The sequence below is a fragment of the Strongylocentrotus purpuratus genome, unplaced genomic scaffold, assembly GCF_000002235.5.
Source record: "Strongylocentrotus purpuratus isolate Spur 01 unplaced genomic scaffold, Spur_5.0 spur5_scaffold_9, whole genome shotgun sequence".
Taxonomy (NCBI): Eukaryota; Metazoa; Echinodermata; class Echinoidea; order Camarodonta; family Strongylocentrotidae; genus Strongylocentrotus; species Strongylocentrotus purpuratus.
This window is the reverse complement of record NW_022145615.1, coordinates 14428342-14442988: the sequence shown is the minus strand read 5'-3', so window position 1 is coordinate 14442988 and position 14647 is coordinate 14428342. Positions and strand designations below refer to the sequence as shown.

The 14647-nt window shown below is 36.2% G+C and overlaps 1 protein-coding gene across 3 annotated transcripts; it reads right to left on the bottom strand.

Annotated features, from left to right (window-relative positions):
- Positions 1-11051, bottom strand: LOC100893859 (gamma-secretase subunit Aph-1-like). 3 transcript variants are annotated; one of them, XM_030977214.1, is made up of 7 exons: positions 10977-11051; positions 7001-7115; positions 6330-6473; positions 5600-5718; positions 4999-5121; positions 4233-4360; positions 1-2947 (listed from the first exon to the last, which is right to left on the bottom strand). In XM_030977214.1, exons 2-7 carry the CDS (start codon positions 7111-7113, stop codon positions 2792-2794), a joined length of 783 nt encoding a protein of 260 aa, XP_030833074.1. In that variant the 5' UTR covers positions 7114-7115; positions 10977-11051; the 3' UTR covers positions 1-2791. The 3 variants fall into 3 exon arrangements, with proteins under 3 accessions (XP_030833074.1, XP_011675700.2, XP_003725808.2); XM_011677398.2 differs by lacking the exon at positions 10977-11051 and adding an exon at positions 7615-7655; XM_003725760.3 differs by lacking the exon at positions 10977-11051 and adding an exon at positions 7553-7619.
- Between the last annotated feature and the right edge of the window lie 3596 nt (positions 11052-14647).

The window sequence follows — 14647 nt, the reverse complement described above, 5'->3', positions numbered from 1 at the left end:
AACAATATAATGTTATGCATAAATTGCAGTGTTTATTACACATGTACAATGTCTATCAGCTCAGTTCATTCACTATCTTTCAATAACTTTCTACAATGCAAATACATTTATTCACAGTTGAATTATAAATACACAAGAGTTTCAATTTGGAAGTAATTGCAGTTTAATGTCATATAATTTAATCACTCCCTTCCTGCACCCCCCCCCAAAAAAAAAAGGAGAGAGAGAGAGAGCTGAATCACATTTTGTATACACCTGCTTCTCATCAGATATCTGTTTGCCCTTCATCTTGCAGCTAAGGAGAACTTTATCAATTTTGCAGACTGAGAGCATTCACTGATATATTAATATCCTTGAAAGTAGGCCTACGTGTACCACAGCAGGGGAGAATTCATCTTCCTCTTTTCCCCCATTAGGTCCCCTTCACTCGGCACAGGGCTCGACAATAACAGGTGCCCAAGACACATGTGAGTCCAAAATCCAAGCCTGGCCCCCAACATTTTAAAATGTTCACACTAGGCTCATGCATCTAATACAGCCCATTAAAAAAGTTCAATCCCGGTCCCCTTTCCAAAAAAGTTAGTGAGCAAAGTGAATTATGAGCTTATGAAAATCCTATGTATACAGATAAGCATGTATGCATTGCAGTAAAGTGCGATGAAATTATGAGTACAATGGAATACCTCTACACAAAATATCAAGCCAATATCTGATTTATTGACATGTGTGTGATAGAGAGAAAGAGAGAGAGAGAGAGAGAGAGAGAGAGAGAGAGGGGGGGGGGGGGGGGGGGGTCAGAGAGGAGATAGATAGGTAGAGAGAGAGAAATGCCTACAATAGTACATCCCTCTCGAAAATGCTATTTGAATCAGAAAAAAACATGGATGTCTGAAAATATTTCACAATATAGAATGTGAGATTGTCTCTGAAATGAGGCTACTCCATTATAACTGACATAATCTAAACTAGACTACAGTCATGCACATGCATGTACCTGTTCTAATGATTTTCCTTATCAACTTGTTAATGTGACCCCTAACTTTGTCTGTTACACAAACAGACAAAGTTGGTATTTTGGTGATTCCACTAGAATTGATTTGAATTATCTAAATAGAAAATGCGAACAATTTTCATACTTCAGAAATAAATAATACACTATACACATATTGTACATACCATTTTAGTTCACAATCAAAACAAAATAGTATAAAACACAAATATTCTGGAGAAGTTGGAATACAAATGAACCATTTGTGAGTTCAAACAAAGCTATCTGATTAAAATTCATATGCAGTAAACAATAATGGATCACATCATTCATGCAGTCCAATATACAACAATACAATACAATAATTTCCCAACACAGATTTGTAAAAGAATTATATTAACTCTTTATCACCTTTGCTTGATCAATGGAGCACACATTGAACTGCCACAATAGACATTTGTCACACATGTAGTGCAAACGTAGGACATATTCAAAACAATGTGGTAGTCGAGGGATTTAAACTTTTAATCCATGGCGAATATCGAATAAAGAGTTCATCAAAAGTATCTGAATCCTACAGGCAATTCTGCCACAAAATACAAGCTACTATAAATGTGACCACCACAAAACCACCAAAAGGGTGTGATTTCAAATTAAAGCTTGAAAGGTGCATTTGGTCAGGAAAGTAAAACTTGTGTTTTAGCATTTCCTGAAAGATTAGATTTTCCTCTGTATGAGTTGAAACCCTCCTTTTGTCACCTCGCACAAACCTTGTGGGTTAGAGTGCTTGAATGCCTTATACAACTTGAAAGTAACTTTCTCTGAGGCTGGACAGTCTCTTCACTTTTTCAATGAGTTAGTGATTAGTCATATATCATTTTAAATCTGAGAATCTCCTCTTTTGAGTGAGAGACTAAAACTAAAACTTTTTTTTAAAAAAATTAAAAAAAATTGTATCTGCCGACTTTTTTGGTAGTTTTGTGGTGCTTGGTCACAATGTAACTGGGTACAAAGTATGTAAACTTATCTTATACTAGTTCTGAGTATTTCTGGAATTGTCGCATGCAATTGTCTTCTAAATTACATCAAGAGCATATCACAGCTCAAGTTAATCTGTTTGAATATGTTTTTTAGTTTGAGTAACTAGTTATACTTATATATTCATTGAAAACAAAAATGTCCCATCAAATTTAATCTGCACTTAGGAAGTCACATACCGTCATCCAATAAAAAGTGAAATATTATCAGGCAATACCATACTGGAAAAAAGGGGAACATTTTTCAATGTTCTAGCTTAATGACTATATTACATGCTTGTTGACTATTGTTTGTGACCATTACATAGTGAAAACAGAAAGAGATTTGACTCAATGGTCATATCAATTGATTATTATTTTATTTCAGGACGGGATAAAGGGATAACAGACCTATATCATGCAGGAAACATGCAAAATTAGTCTATGTTTCCATTAATTACATCCCCACTCTAAGCATAAACCATTGATCAATAAAGAGAATATTTAATGACTAAAACAGATATCTTTATTGCTTAGTTTTATAAGTAGTAGGCTTGAGCCTATCAGCATTTTCTTTTTTCTGTGATCATACAAGATAGTAATTAGGCATGGCAAGGATGACTACTTGAACAAGTATTTATCCAGTGAAATAAATGTTCATTGCTGGATGACTTGTATAAATGAAGGAAACGAAAATTGGACCAATGTTGTTCAAAGTGTATCGGAATGAGTTTTCTTTCTTACCATTAAGTACATAGTAAGTGGAGGAAGAAGGCATTGAGTTGATTTAGAGAGCATAACGTGATCGGTTGAGTGAGAAGGCTTGCTTGATACCGCGGCTAGATCCCCCCGCGATGAAGAAGGCAAAGAGAGTCATGACGGCGAGAGTAACATAGGCAACGGGTAGGGTGACGCTGTACAGCTGAGACTTGTTCAACAGAGTCTGTCATAAGATAGAACAAAAGATAATAAACGTGTTTCTTGGTGAATGTATGGCTTAGAACCGGCATATTAATGCTACATATATTTTGCTGTTTTCGGGAGAAAGGTAGATATCAAACCAACTGTCATTGACTTGAATGCTTGGGTGCCTTTTCATGGTAGCTCGGCTAGAGCCGGGGTAATCAGAGCTGCCAACCTTGTGCGACCAAAAAAAGGAATCATGATGGCAAAAAAAAAGGAATTTGAAGCAAAAAAAAAGGAATTCATAAAAACAAAACTTACAACCACGCGCGACATACTTCTAATGCAGAAATGTTCATTCATCATGCTGTTTTTTCCATACAAGCAGGAATTTTTTCTGGTGGTTATTTTGGTATTATTGGCATTTCATTCTTTTTGAGAATATTTTTCTTTTCAAGTATGTTTTAAATTGAGTTTTTTGTTGAATTTGAGATCAAATTACCATTTTAGGGCAGTTGTTTGACGTGTGGTATGTAAAAAAAAAAAAAAAAAAAAAAAAAAATTAAAAATAAATAAAATTTAAAAAAAAAAACGTATTTTATGAAGAAAAAAACGTAATACCGTAATTTGGAGGAAAAAACTGAGTAATTCCGGCAAAAACGGAATGGTTGGCAGCTCTGGGTAATGATATGATTACAGGCCCCTCTGGGGGAAGAGTATTAACAATGATAAGGCTATCAGGGGTAAACAAGACATACCATTATTATTATCATTATTATTGCCTAAGTTAATAGCGATAACAAAATCAAGGCTCTTCTCATACACGTACAAAGTAGTATTATAAATAAAAGATTCTATATACACAGGGCTCAACACCAACAGGCGCCCTGGATACAAATTCTAAACCCAGACCCCAAAAAATGTTGAAGCTCAAACAAACAGACTGTAAACTATTTTAATCGGACCCCTCCCCAAACAGTTAGTGTGGAGCCCTGATATATTAAGTGCAAGTGATCATTCACCGCCTGACAAACACAAAACAACCACTCGAAATTACAAGAATGTTATTATTGTTTCTCTGGTGTTTATTGGCGGCTCCTTGAAACTGGCGACAAAGGGACCACGTAATTGAGTTTAATGCATGAATCTTTGTTAAGTTTAATGTCACAAATGATTTTGTTCACCTGTTATAAATAATTGTGTTTCAATAGTCAGAATGTGAATTTCATATGTTAATTGTTGGTAGGTAGGACAAACAATATGGCTTGTCCTACCTAACAACACATATCTTTTTTCAAGCTTCAGATATGTCAAAAGGACCTTACCAGCTCTGATACAAGGAAGTGTGATGCCACTACAATAAGCACTGCCCAATAACGCCTCGTCTCAAAACCCCAGTAAAAGATAACATTCCACATGATGTGAAGCAAGATGAAACATGATGTCAAGAAGGCTGTAGGAAATAGGAAGAAAAAAAAAACACTTCTTACTTTCCATCTAAAAAGTTGTCAATGGTGAATAGAGCATAAATTGCTGGAGAGCATCACATTGTTTTAATTCAATTTAAAAACTAAATATATATAATCACTTCTTTATTCATGCATTATCAATTGATTTAATTATTTGTTTATTCATAATTCTATATATTTCATGTTTTTTTAATTAAAAAAAAAATTAAACTTAAACCTTCAAAATTCATGTTATTTGTTCAATCTAAGAGCTTAGGTGGAGAAATATAAAAACCCTACACTTTTTAAACCTTAAGATTTTGGCAATGAAGAGACAATATAACTGCACATATGAATGTGCCATGAAGATATCTGTCATGTATCAAAGGCGCTAAATCACCTTCCAACTAAGCATTTTATCATCATATTTTCTGATTGTCACTTATAACATTACATCCATGTAACCTTACTTTGAAAGGTAGCTTCACATATTTGTTATTCGTTACATTTCAGGAAAATATGACATTAACACTAGATAAAAACACAATTTCATAATGCAACATCATCACAAAAACAAACAACAATATTTCATACCAGTTGACTGCCTAAATAAATATAATGAACTGTTAGAAGATAAGTATACCTGATGTAATAAGGAAATCATGGGGATCACCATGGATACCAACGGTTCCTGGTCCTTTGGAGTCTGCTAACACGTTGATGAAGGAAAAGATTCCACTCATTGTACCAAAACCAAGACCAGCAACTGTAATACACACAAATATTTGTTAAAGTTATCACTCTTTAATAACACTTCGAACTAATGTTTTTGTATTCTCATCTATATCATGTATCATGCTTGATTGACCTAAGCACTTTTTAAGAAGCCAGAAGCCAGAAGCCAGAATCAATAAACATATATTTGATAAAACCCAGTATTTTAAGATTGTGCTAAAAACTTACCCAAACCATATTTTAAAACCTTTAGCCTTCCATCAATAAAGATCCAAAAAAGACAAAACAATTTTTTCTTTTAGGTTAATAAAAAAAGTGTACTATAAAATTTAGTTTCATTTTCAATTACCCAACACACACAATCGAAACAGTCATTTTTTTTTCTTTCTTCTAAGCTCAGGATTAACAATGGAAAACAATAATTTTCAACACTCTTTTCATGTCTACCCTCTATTTCATTGTTTTAGAGATATTTCAAAACAAAAGTGCCAGTAAAAAGTCTTTCATACCATAAGCATATCCATGTCTGGTTTTGTCTGATGTGCTATCTCCATTGCTATTCTGAGCTTGTTGTTGTGCTTGTTCTGGTGTGGTCTGGTTGAACTGCTGTAATCCATCTTCAGCTTTTCTGCAACATCCAGGAACAAAGAAAACAATAAAGTATTTCCTCTCTTCTAATGCTGTTATGAAACCTTTTTTCTTCAAATAAAGCCTTCAATTTTGTACCTTGGTATTCTAATACCGTCATTCAGCAATATTGTAATTTCATAAAATCTATGTAGGCCGTCTTGTGTTTTATTTCGCTGAAAATACATGCATCAATTTCATTACAAATTTATGGCATTAGTAGACTTTTAAGAAGCAATGCATAACTAGACACAAATATAACAGTAAAACAAAAAAATACTTACCTCACAATCTAGTTCAGAAACTAACGCAATAGGCAATTTTTGTAATCTAACCAAATTTACGCATTTGCCTTTGTGAAGCATTGATACAAATTATTTCATTCACCTGCTGCAAATAAATGTATCTCAATACCTAGTCAGAATTCAAATTGCATACATTAGTTGTTGCCAGGTAGGACAAACATTATGGCTTGCCCTACATAACAACTCAATATGCAATTTGCATTCTGACTATTGAAATACAATCATTCGTAAGAGGTGAATGAAATAATTGTTATTTGATTACATTATGAAAACGGCCTATTGTAAACCATGTCCTCGCTGAACTCACCTCAGAATTTTGTAGTAAATGAAGCGGAATAATTCTTGGAATAAGATGGAGAACGTCAATCCAAATGAGATCTGTCCTTTAAGAGGCCAGACAGCAAACCATAACACAGAGGACGTCAGCAGAGAACAAAGCCAGAAGAACATTCTGTGTCAAGGAGAAACATTTATTAAACATCATAATAGTACTGATACAATTTGCTTGATTTAAAGCCCCACTGTCCTACTTGTAGCTACCTCCTCCCTCTATATATAGAAAACAATGCCTAATCGGTGATGATTTGTTCCCCATGATCCTCTTTTTCTTATGTTAATTGAGAGCTGAGTTGATGAGATAGCCACCTGTCATTGACCACGCTGTGTTGTCTAATCCCTTCCGGCCAAACTAGTACAGCTGGCCTTTAAAGACATTTTTGGCTTGCACCCAGTAAATAAAGAGTCAGAAGAAAAAAAAATTCATTTACAAGATCTAGCACACAATCTGTATCTACTGGGTGCAAGCCAAAAATGTCTTTATAACAATTTAAACTTCTCCCACCCAAGAAACCAAGTTTTTGGTTAATAAAATTATTAAAATCATGAACAGCAATGCCACACTTGTAGTCTTTTCATCCTCTGGATTTCTGTTTTAACTGATTAAAGAACAAAAGCACTATGACAGGGATTTCAACTTACCCAGCCATCATGACAATAATTCTCAGAGGTTCTCTAGAAATGGTGAAGAGAAAGAGAGAGAATGCTGGTCCATATGCTATGAACATAGATCCAAATAGCTGCAACAGCGTCATGACTAAAAGAAAGCAGAAAACACAAGATGAATGCAACTGCATCTCTAATATATATACATGTATGTTTGATGATCCTGTAATCTTTGTCATCTGACCTCACAAACCCAAACTCTTTTCATATGATTATGTAATGTTCAAATGTACTTCAGCCCAGTTTGATTTACAATGGTTCCATACTTCTATTCCATTTTTGTTAAAGTATTACAGTAATATCATAAACTGGGATTTTTAGCACTTGTATGACCTCTTACATGAACATCTGAAATGGTTAACTGGTTAAATTCTTGACCAATTTCAAAGTGTTCTGCAAAAGTAGAAAGAAGAGTCCTGCAGTGAACTCTGAAGTGAAGGTAATTTGCAAGGTTTGTCATGTGCGGCACAGTGCGGGAATGGTCATGATTGATTACAAATATACTCTACATTCTTTAATTGTACATACTGTAACTCTTCTGTCTTCACACTGACAAACAAAGGGATGATTGGACAGTTTGACTGTCTTACCGGTACTCTTAGTCTTACTGTCCTTTGGACTTGTGCATGCAAAACTGCAAATGAACAAATGGTTTAGAAAACCACGATATAGTAACAAAAATCACCGTAAAAATCAAATTAAGTTGATTTTTTAAGAAAACAAAAGACGGTCAAAGTGCCTAACTGAGGGCTGTCAGCTTTGGGTAACTGCTTGGAGGAAGATTTGTTTTCTTCAGGGGTGATAGTGAGCACCAAAAATATGTATTTTTTTTACTCAACACTCTCTCCTTCCCGACTGTACACTTGTTTGTCCTAAGTAATCGCTATCGAATGAACCAAAGTGGAAACTAACGCATTCGAAAATTGAAAGTTTGTGTTTATTTTGGTGTGGGAGATATTCATTTTACACGCATTGCGGGAGAGCGGGGCGTGGTGGCGGGAGTCTCCCGCTACGACTATGAGCCCGAGACTCCCTTCAAATGTGGGAGGGTTGACAGCCCTGCTAACTTTTCTCCTTGCCATTAATAGGGAGGCCAATGCCCGGGCGTAAGGCTTCTACACCTACGATTTGTGCGCTCGTCGCCCACTTCAAAAAATTAGCAAAAGGAAAACAAGGGAAACGCTCTCGGCGGTCTCGCCTGCATAACGCAATTCAATATGATAAACCAGAACGTCAATGACGTAGCGCTCATCCGCATCTCACAACAACAAATACCGTAAATTTTATGTGGTACACTTTTGAACTGGTCAAAAAATAGAAATTTGATGCCCTGGAAGGGACATACTTTCATTTCATTTGCATAAAGTACCATAAATAATCAATGGAGCAAAATCTCACAATTCTGTGTAGAAGTTTATTGTTCCAAATTAAGCTCTACCAGATAAGGCAAAATCGGTCAAGAAATGAGGGAAAAGAAGTAAGTTTTGTTATTTTTGGAATAAATTTGCATAAATTACTGTAATTAATTAATCGAGAACAATTTCAAAATTCTGTGTAGAAGTTTAGTGTACCAAAGTTAGCTCTACGATATAAAGCAAACCAAATCAAAAACGGTCGAGAAATGAAGGAGAAGAAGCCTTTTTTGTGATTTCGAATAAATTTGCATAAATTAGCATAGATAATGAATCTCACGACTCTGTGTAGAAATTTTAAATCCCTCCTAGCCCTATCATATGAAACAATCAGAATCAAAATCGGTTGAAAAATAACGAAGAAGAAGCATTTTGAAAATCTTAATGTTGATGCCACAACAAAGTCTAAGTTTGTTGACCTTAAATGGCCTTTGACCTTAACTTAGTGACCTGAAATTTTACTCACATGATTGGGGAGACTTGATAACCCTATAGTCCAAGTTTCATTGACTAAGAACTTATACTTTCAAAATTATATCAAAAATTCAAAAACTTAACCTTAGGTTAAGTTTTCGATGATGATGCTACAACATAGTCCAAGTCTGTTGACCTGAAATGACCTTTGACCTTGACTTTGTGATCTGAAATTCTACTCACATGATTGGGGATACTTGATTACCCTATAGTCAAAGTTTCATTGACTAAGAACTTATACTCTAAAAATTATACCAAAAATTCAAAAACTTAACCTTAGGTTAAGTTTTTGATGTTGACGCCGTCGCCGTCGCCGCCGCCGTCACCGGAAAAGCGGCGCCTATGTCTCGCTTTTTGCTACGCAGGCGAGACAAAAATGATGTAAAAATAAAAATTGAAGAAAATAAGAAAAGAAAATACAATTATACATTTCACAACATACCTATAATCACGGATCTGTAACAGTCTTTCACCATTTGTTGACAATCTTGCAGATTTTGACGTTTTTTAATCCAATAATTGTGGTTGCAGACGACCTTGACGCACTCGCACCACCGACTAAGAAAATCCTAGAGGGCGTAGAGGTTTGCTCACTAAAAACCTTCTCATTGGCAGAAGGTAGACCCTAAAAATATGGGATCCGTTTTGAGTAAAGAACTTTTGATAGAGATCAACATTTCAGATGTTCACAATTGCCACTTCTAACAACTAGAAAATATAAAGAAAAAAGATTATATCTTTTTAAATACAGATTTTTACAAACTGAACATTCGAAAGTAGATAGAGTACGATGTTTCTGTCAATCTTGCGTTGGTTTGAGCCCTATAGCTACATCCATCTCAAAATGAGAAGGAAAACAGTGAACAGTGACGTCATTGTTCGCGCCAAAAATAAAGGGTATTGCGACATAATCTGAGCTCCGGTCAGATCTTGCGCAAAGCGTAGTCTTATTTATAGACCCTAGTACCTTATTCTCACAGCACTAGATACGAGTGTCGTGCAGTAATGTATGAGAAGTGTTAAAAAAGATATTTCAGTAAAAAAAAAAGTCTACGTGAGCAGTCTATACTCCAATTGAGAATTGAAATGAAAGCCATGATTTGAAGGTGTGTGTTGTATGATACATGGTTAGTGAGTGTGTATGTTACCTTGTTACGTATAGCGAAAGGGAGAGAGAGAGTAAGAGAAATATTAGTACACGTACGTTGCATGCATGGATGTGCGCTATGATTGTGTTCGCTGCAAGATGGATTTTAATTGGACCTTGTAACTTCTCGATCGCTGATAATAAGGAATACTCATGAGGAAATCAAATTATTGGAATACACATCTAAGGTAAATATCAATGAATTATATATATTTCTTTCCTTTTTTGAACCATCGTCTTCGGCTCGTAGTAGTAGAAGATGTAATCGTTCGCACATTGATGGCTGGACTTCAGCCTGCATCGGGGCTTGCCTGTGTCGGTGGAGGGATCAACTAAGAAGAAGAAGGTGTGTACGTGTGCGACCGATTCAAGGCTAGCCGCTGTTGAGTGATTGCACTTTCGCGCGAAGTTTTAAACTTCATCATGAACTTTGTCCCTCGGGCCTGTCTAATTATGAACGTAACTTTGCGACATGAAATATAATTGTTTCAAGGCTCTTACGTACGGAAAGGCGTAGAAGGAAGCTGGATGAAAAGAGCTGGATATCTCCTATTTGATGGAACTTCTGGAGTCGGCAGATGGGTGGATTTTCTTAGTGAAAGTAAATGCTTTCTTTTAATCTTAGTTTTAGTATAAACAAATTAGTAATTAAAAAGTTAGATTTGGGCATTGGCCTCCCTACCATTAACAATCACATGACACAGACGCTGACAAATGACAAATACTGTACATGACTAGGCCTATAGCTGATCAGTCGCATACAGTCTATCACACTCACTCACTCCCTCAGTCACACTGCAAACAACACATTCAGGACACAGAATTGGCCTCACACGTCACACTCTAAATTACATAGATCAACATATTATAATTATATCCTTTTCAGTATGTATTTAAGGTTATCATTTTGTAAACTTACCGGCGTAATATTATAGTCTGTGTGCGACAAATTTGGTCAAAATGTGAGAGAGGAAGTGGGTTTCACGATCGCATAGGCTAGCTCGTCTCATTTAGCTGGCTTATTTTTGCGGAAGAGATAACGGCTGATTCTGCTTAGCCAATTTGACGTTTGGTCTGAAAGAAACGATTTGTATCACATTTGTAGGAAAAAAATACTGGTAGATCCTCTGTTTTGTATATTGTTGTAATTTGTTTTGATTTTTCTTTGCTTGTCAAGGAAAAATTTAGAATCCGTTGTGTGTATTCATGATAATATTACTCATTGATACTAAGTTTGGGGAACATTTTTTAGGCGGGGGGGGGGGGGGGGGGGGGATTTATGGGTCATTTATTTGTTGGAAAATTTCCTTTCAGCTATACTTAAGTCGGTCTGATACTTCACATCCCTCCCCCTTCCGGAAATGAGGTGTCATGCCAATGATGCCACCATTTGTAATTAATGCTCTTTATATGGTTTAAAAGATTTTCTTTATAGTTCGCAATACAGGGTAAATGGGTGAGCTTGACAATTGGAAGGCATCGTAAGTCAGACACAAATAAAGAAACACATCTAATATCAATTTGGACAGCGGCCCAAAATTATGAGCATATCAGGCACCATTAATAATATACTATGGCATTTTGGGGCACCTACATGCCAAAACACAAGGTTATGATTATGACATAATCAGGAGGGAATATATATGCAGATAAATTTCACAATATCTAAACATTGATGATAATCCAACATTATCTTTTCGTAATTATAAATTGATTACTTGTAAGCCTACTTGGTGAATTTCGACTAAACGGTTTTGAATATTCTTGTACCAGGAGCGGTCGGACGAATACCAAAGTGGGGGGAAAAAAGGGCACCTACAAAGGGAAATCTGAAAACGAAAATATACACTTTTTTTATAGATACTAGTATAAACCCTTACATTGTGATTATATTGTCAGGGATGATTTCAATATTTGTTTCACTTTATACACCATACAAGATATTGCTTTGCAGTTGGGAGTGATGATCTGAAAATCTATTTGCGAGCGAGCGAGGAAATTTTTAAAAATTTGTGAGGTGGCAGTGCGAAAAATTACATCTTATAAAGAGGAAAAACTCAATCCTGATGGGGTAATAAGCTCATTCTCATAACAGAAGACTGAAAGGACCTTTGATAAGTAACATAAGTATATCATCTTATTCTATAGATGCCTATACGAGCGTAGCGAGCGAGCTTTTAATGAAACTGCTCTTAGTTGCTTGAAATTAGGGGCGCATTTAATGATGAGAGGAAAAGGGGACAATTATCAGAAAAGAAAAGGAGCAGGTGTCAAAGTACAAAGATTGATCATCAGAGGTGAAAATGGGGCACTCCTTACACCCTCAAAAAGAGGCACGCACCAGGGACGGAAAAGGGGCATTTACGAAAAGAGGATAGGTCCCTTATTAGAAAGGGGCACGTATCATTGCTAAAAGGGAATATATCAGATGTGAAAAGAGGTACTTATCGCATTTGAAAAGGGGCAATGACCAGATATGAAAAGTGGCACTTATGTGAATAAAAAAGGGGCATTTATAATAAAGGAAAATGTGCATTAGTTGAAAGAAAATGAACACCGATTAGATTTTAAAGGGGTGTCTATCATTAGAAAAAGGGGCACTTATTAGAAAAAAATGGAGCACATGTGAAAATATAAGGTGCGCTTATCCGAGTTGAAATGGGGGTCATTATTAAAAAAGGAAGGTGCACTTCTTACAAAGGAAAATGGACACTTGTCAAAGTGAAAGAGACACCTCTCAGATTTGGTGTCATGGAACCTCGGATTTGAATAGGGTAATTATCAAAGGTGAAGGGGGCACTTATCAAAAGTGAAAAGAGGCACCTCTCCCACCTGACTAGAGATTAAAAATGGCACTTATGAGAATGGAAAATGGACACTTATTGCAAGGGAAAATGGGAAATTGTCGAATTAAAAGGGGCACGTGTCCAAATAAATGGGGCATTTATCAGAGTTGAAAAGGGGAAGGGGCACTTTTACAAATTAATAGGGTTGTCAAAGTAAAAGGGGCATTATTCCTATGCAAAAAAGACCTCTTCTTACAAAGTTATAGGGGCACTTTTCCCATGTAAAGAGGGGGTACTTTTAGAGTGCTTGAGAAAGTGAGGGGGCATTGTGCCCCTGCCCCTGGGAGGGTCGCCTCTAGCTATATACTGATGTTACATCATAACAATGCAGAACTGTTAAAGGTAATACAAAGTTTTGGGAAATTTTTAAAATTTGGTATATTTGGATGCCCCTGTGGCTGTTTTTATAAGCACTAGAAAAATTAGCCCCTAAAACACTTCTGCTTTCGAGAAAAATTGAATATAACAATTTACCGGTGCTCCCGGAAAATTTTGATAACTTTCAAATAGCGCCTACGGCCATACAATAGTAGCTGCGACCATGAAAATATCAGAATATGTAGTTGTGATATATAATTTCCAATCAGGAGTAGCTAATCGGTCGATTTTAGTCTAGAAACATTGTTTTATAGCTTAATCAATATCTTGACTTTGAGAGGGAGCTACAACATAAAGGGTCTATTATTTATAATTTCATAACTTTAGACTCGATTTCAACCGCGACACGATCACTGAATTTTGTAGGATCGCATATGCTTCCAATATGTTCATTTGAACCAAATTCATGACCCCATACCAAAACTTTGTAATACCTTTAACCCATACTCTATTTCAATAACTTGATTTGAATTTTTATTTTTATTCCCTCAAAAAGTGAGGGTCCACAGAGTCTGTGGACCCTCTGGTCTGACCGGAAAATACGTATTTTTTCAGTTCTGTTTGACTTTGAGGGACTCTAATTTAGTAATGTTGATAAATTTAGTTCATGAAATCGCTAAATAACTATTATTAACGCAACGGAAAGGATCCTCTTGAATATACCTTCATTATTTATCTGCCAACTTCAGCACTTTATTACCATAGCACACTGAAAATGGCAGAGGATGGCAATGGAATTGGAAACGCTGGGAAAGTAGAAGTCACAGTGTTGTTTTTTGCAAAAAGTCGAGATCTTACAGGCACTAAAGAAGTCAATCTACAAATTCAATCAGAATTAAACGCCAGCTGCCTTCTCAACATAATAATCGAGAAATTTCCCAGGTGATTTACCAGTTTGCTAAGTTAAGTTACACCGCATTTTGCTAGTTTCAGCTCGCGCTCGCGCTCAGGGCCTGAGCTGGTCGCGCCGCCCAGCGGCTGCGGCGGCCTGCTCTGTGACGATGCGGAGGGCTGGAGAGCTCTTTACCAGGCCATGATTACTGAATTAGCTTTGCCGAACCCTGGTCCAGGGCCGTATTATCAAAATTATGTTTTCTTTCATGTTGTGAACACTTCTATGCTGTTTCTCATCAAACTCAAACTCAAACTTTGTCTATAGATCTAGACCCTATGGCCCGAATTCACAAAGCAAGGTTTGAGCTCAGACCAAGGTTTACGTACGTCATATGACGCGTTTTAGACCTTGGTTCAGACCTTGGTCTGAAATGCATTTCACAAAGCCGGTTTGTCCTCAGACCAACGTTTATGTACGTCATATGACGCGTTTCAGGTTTGAGTTCAGACCTTGGTCTGAAATTACATTTCA

Excerpts from the sequence above, each read along its gene's own strand:
- LOC100893859 (XM_030977214.1), bottom strand. The coding sequence starts at position 7,113 with ATGACGCTGTTGCAGCTATTTGGATCTATGTTCATAGCATATGGACCA. Across the intron at positions 4,361-4,998 it reads TGATTTCCTTATTACATCAG|CCTTCTTGACATCATGTTTC; the intron begins GTATACTTATCT and ends TATTTCCTACAG. Across the intron at positions 2,948-4,232 it reads ACTTCCTTGTATCAGAGCTG|ACTCTGTTGAACAAGTCTCA; the intron begins GTAAGGTCCTTT and ends ATCTTATGACAG.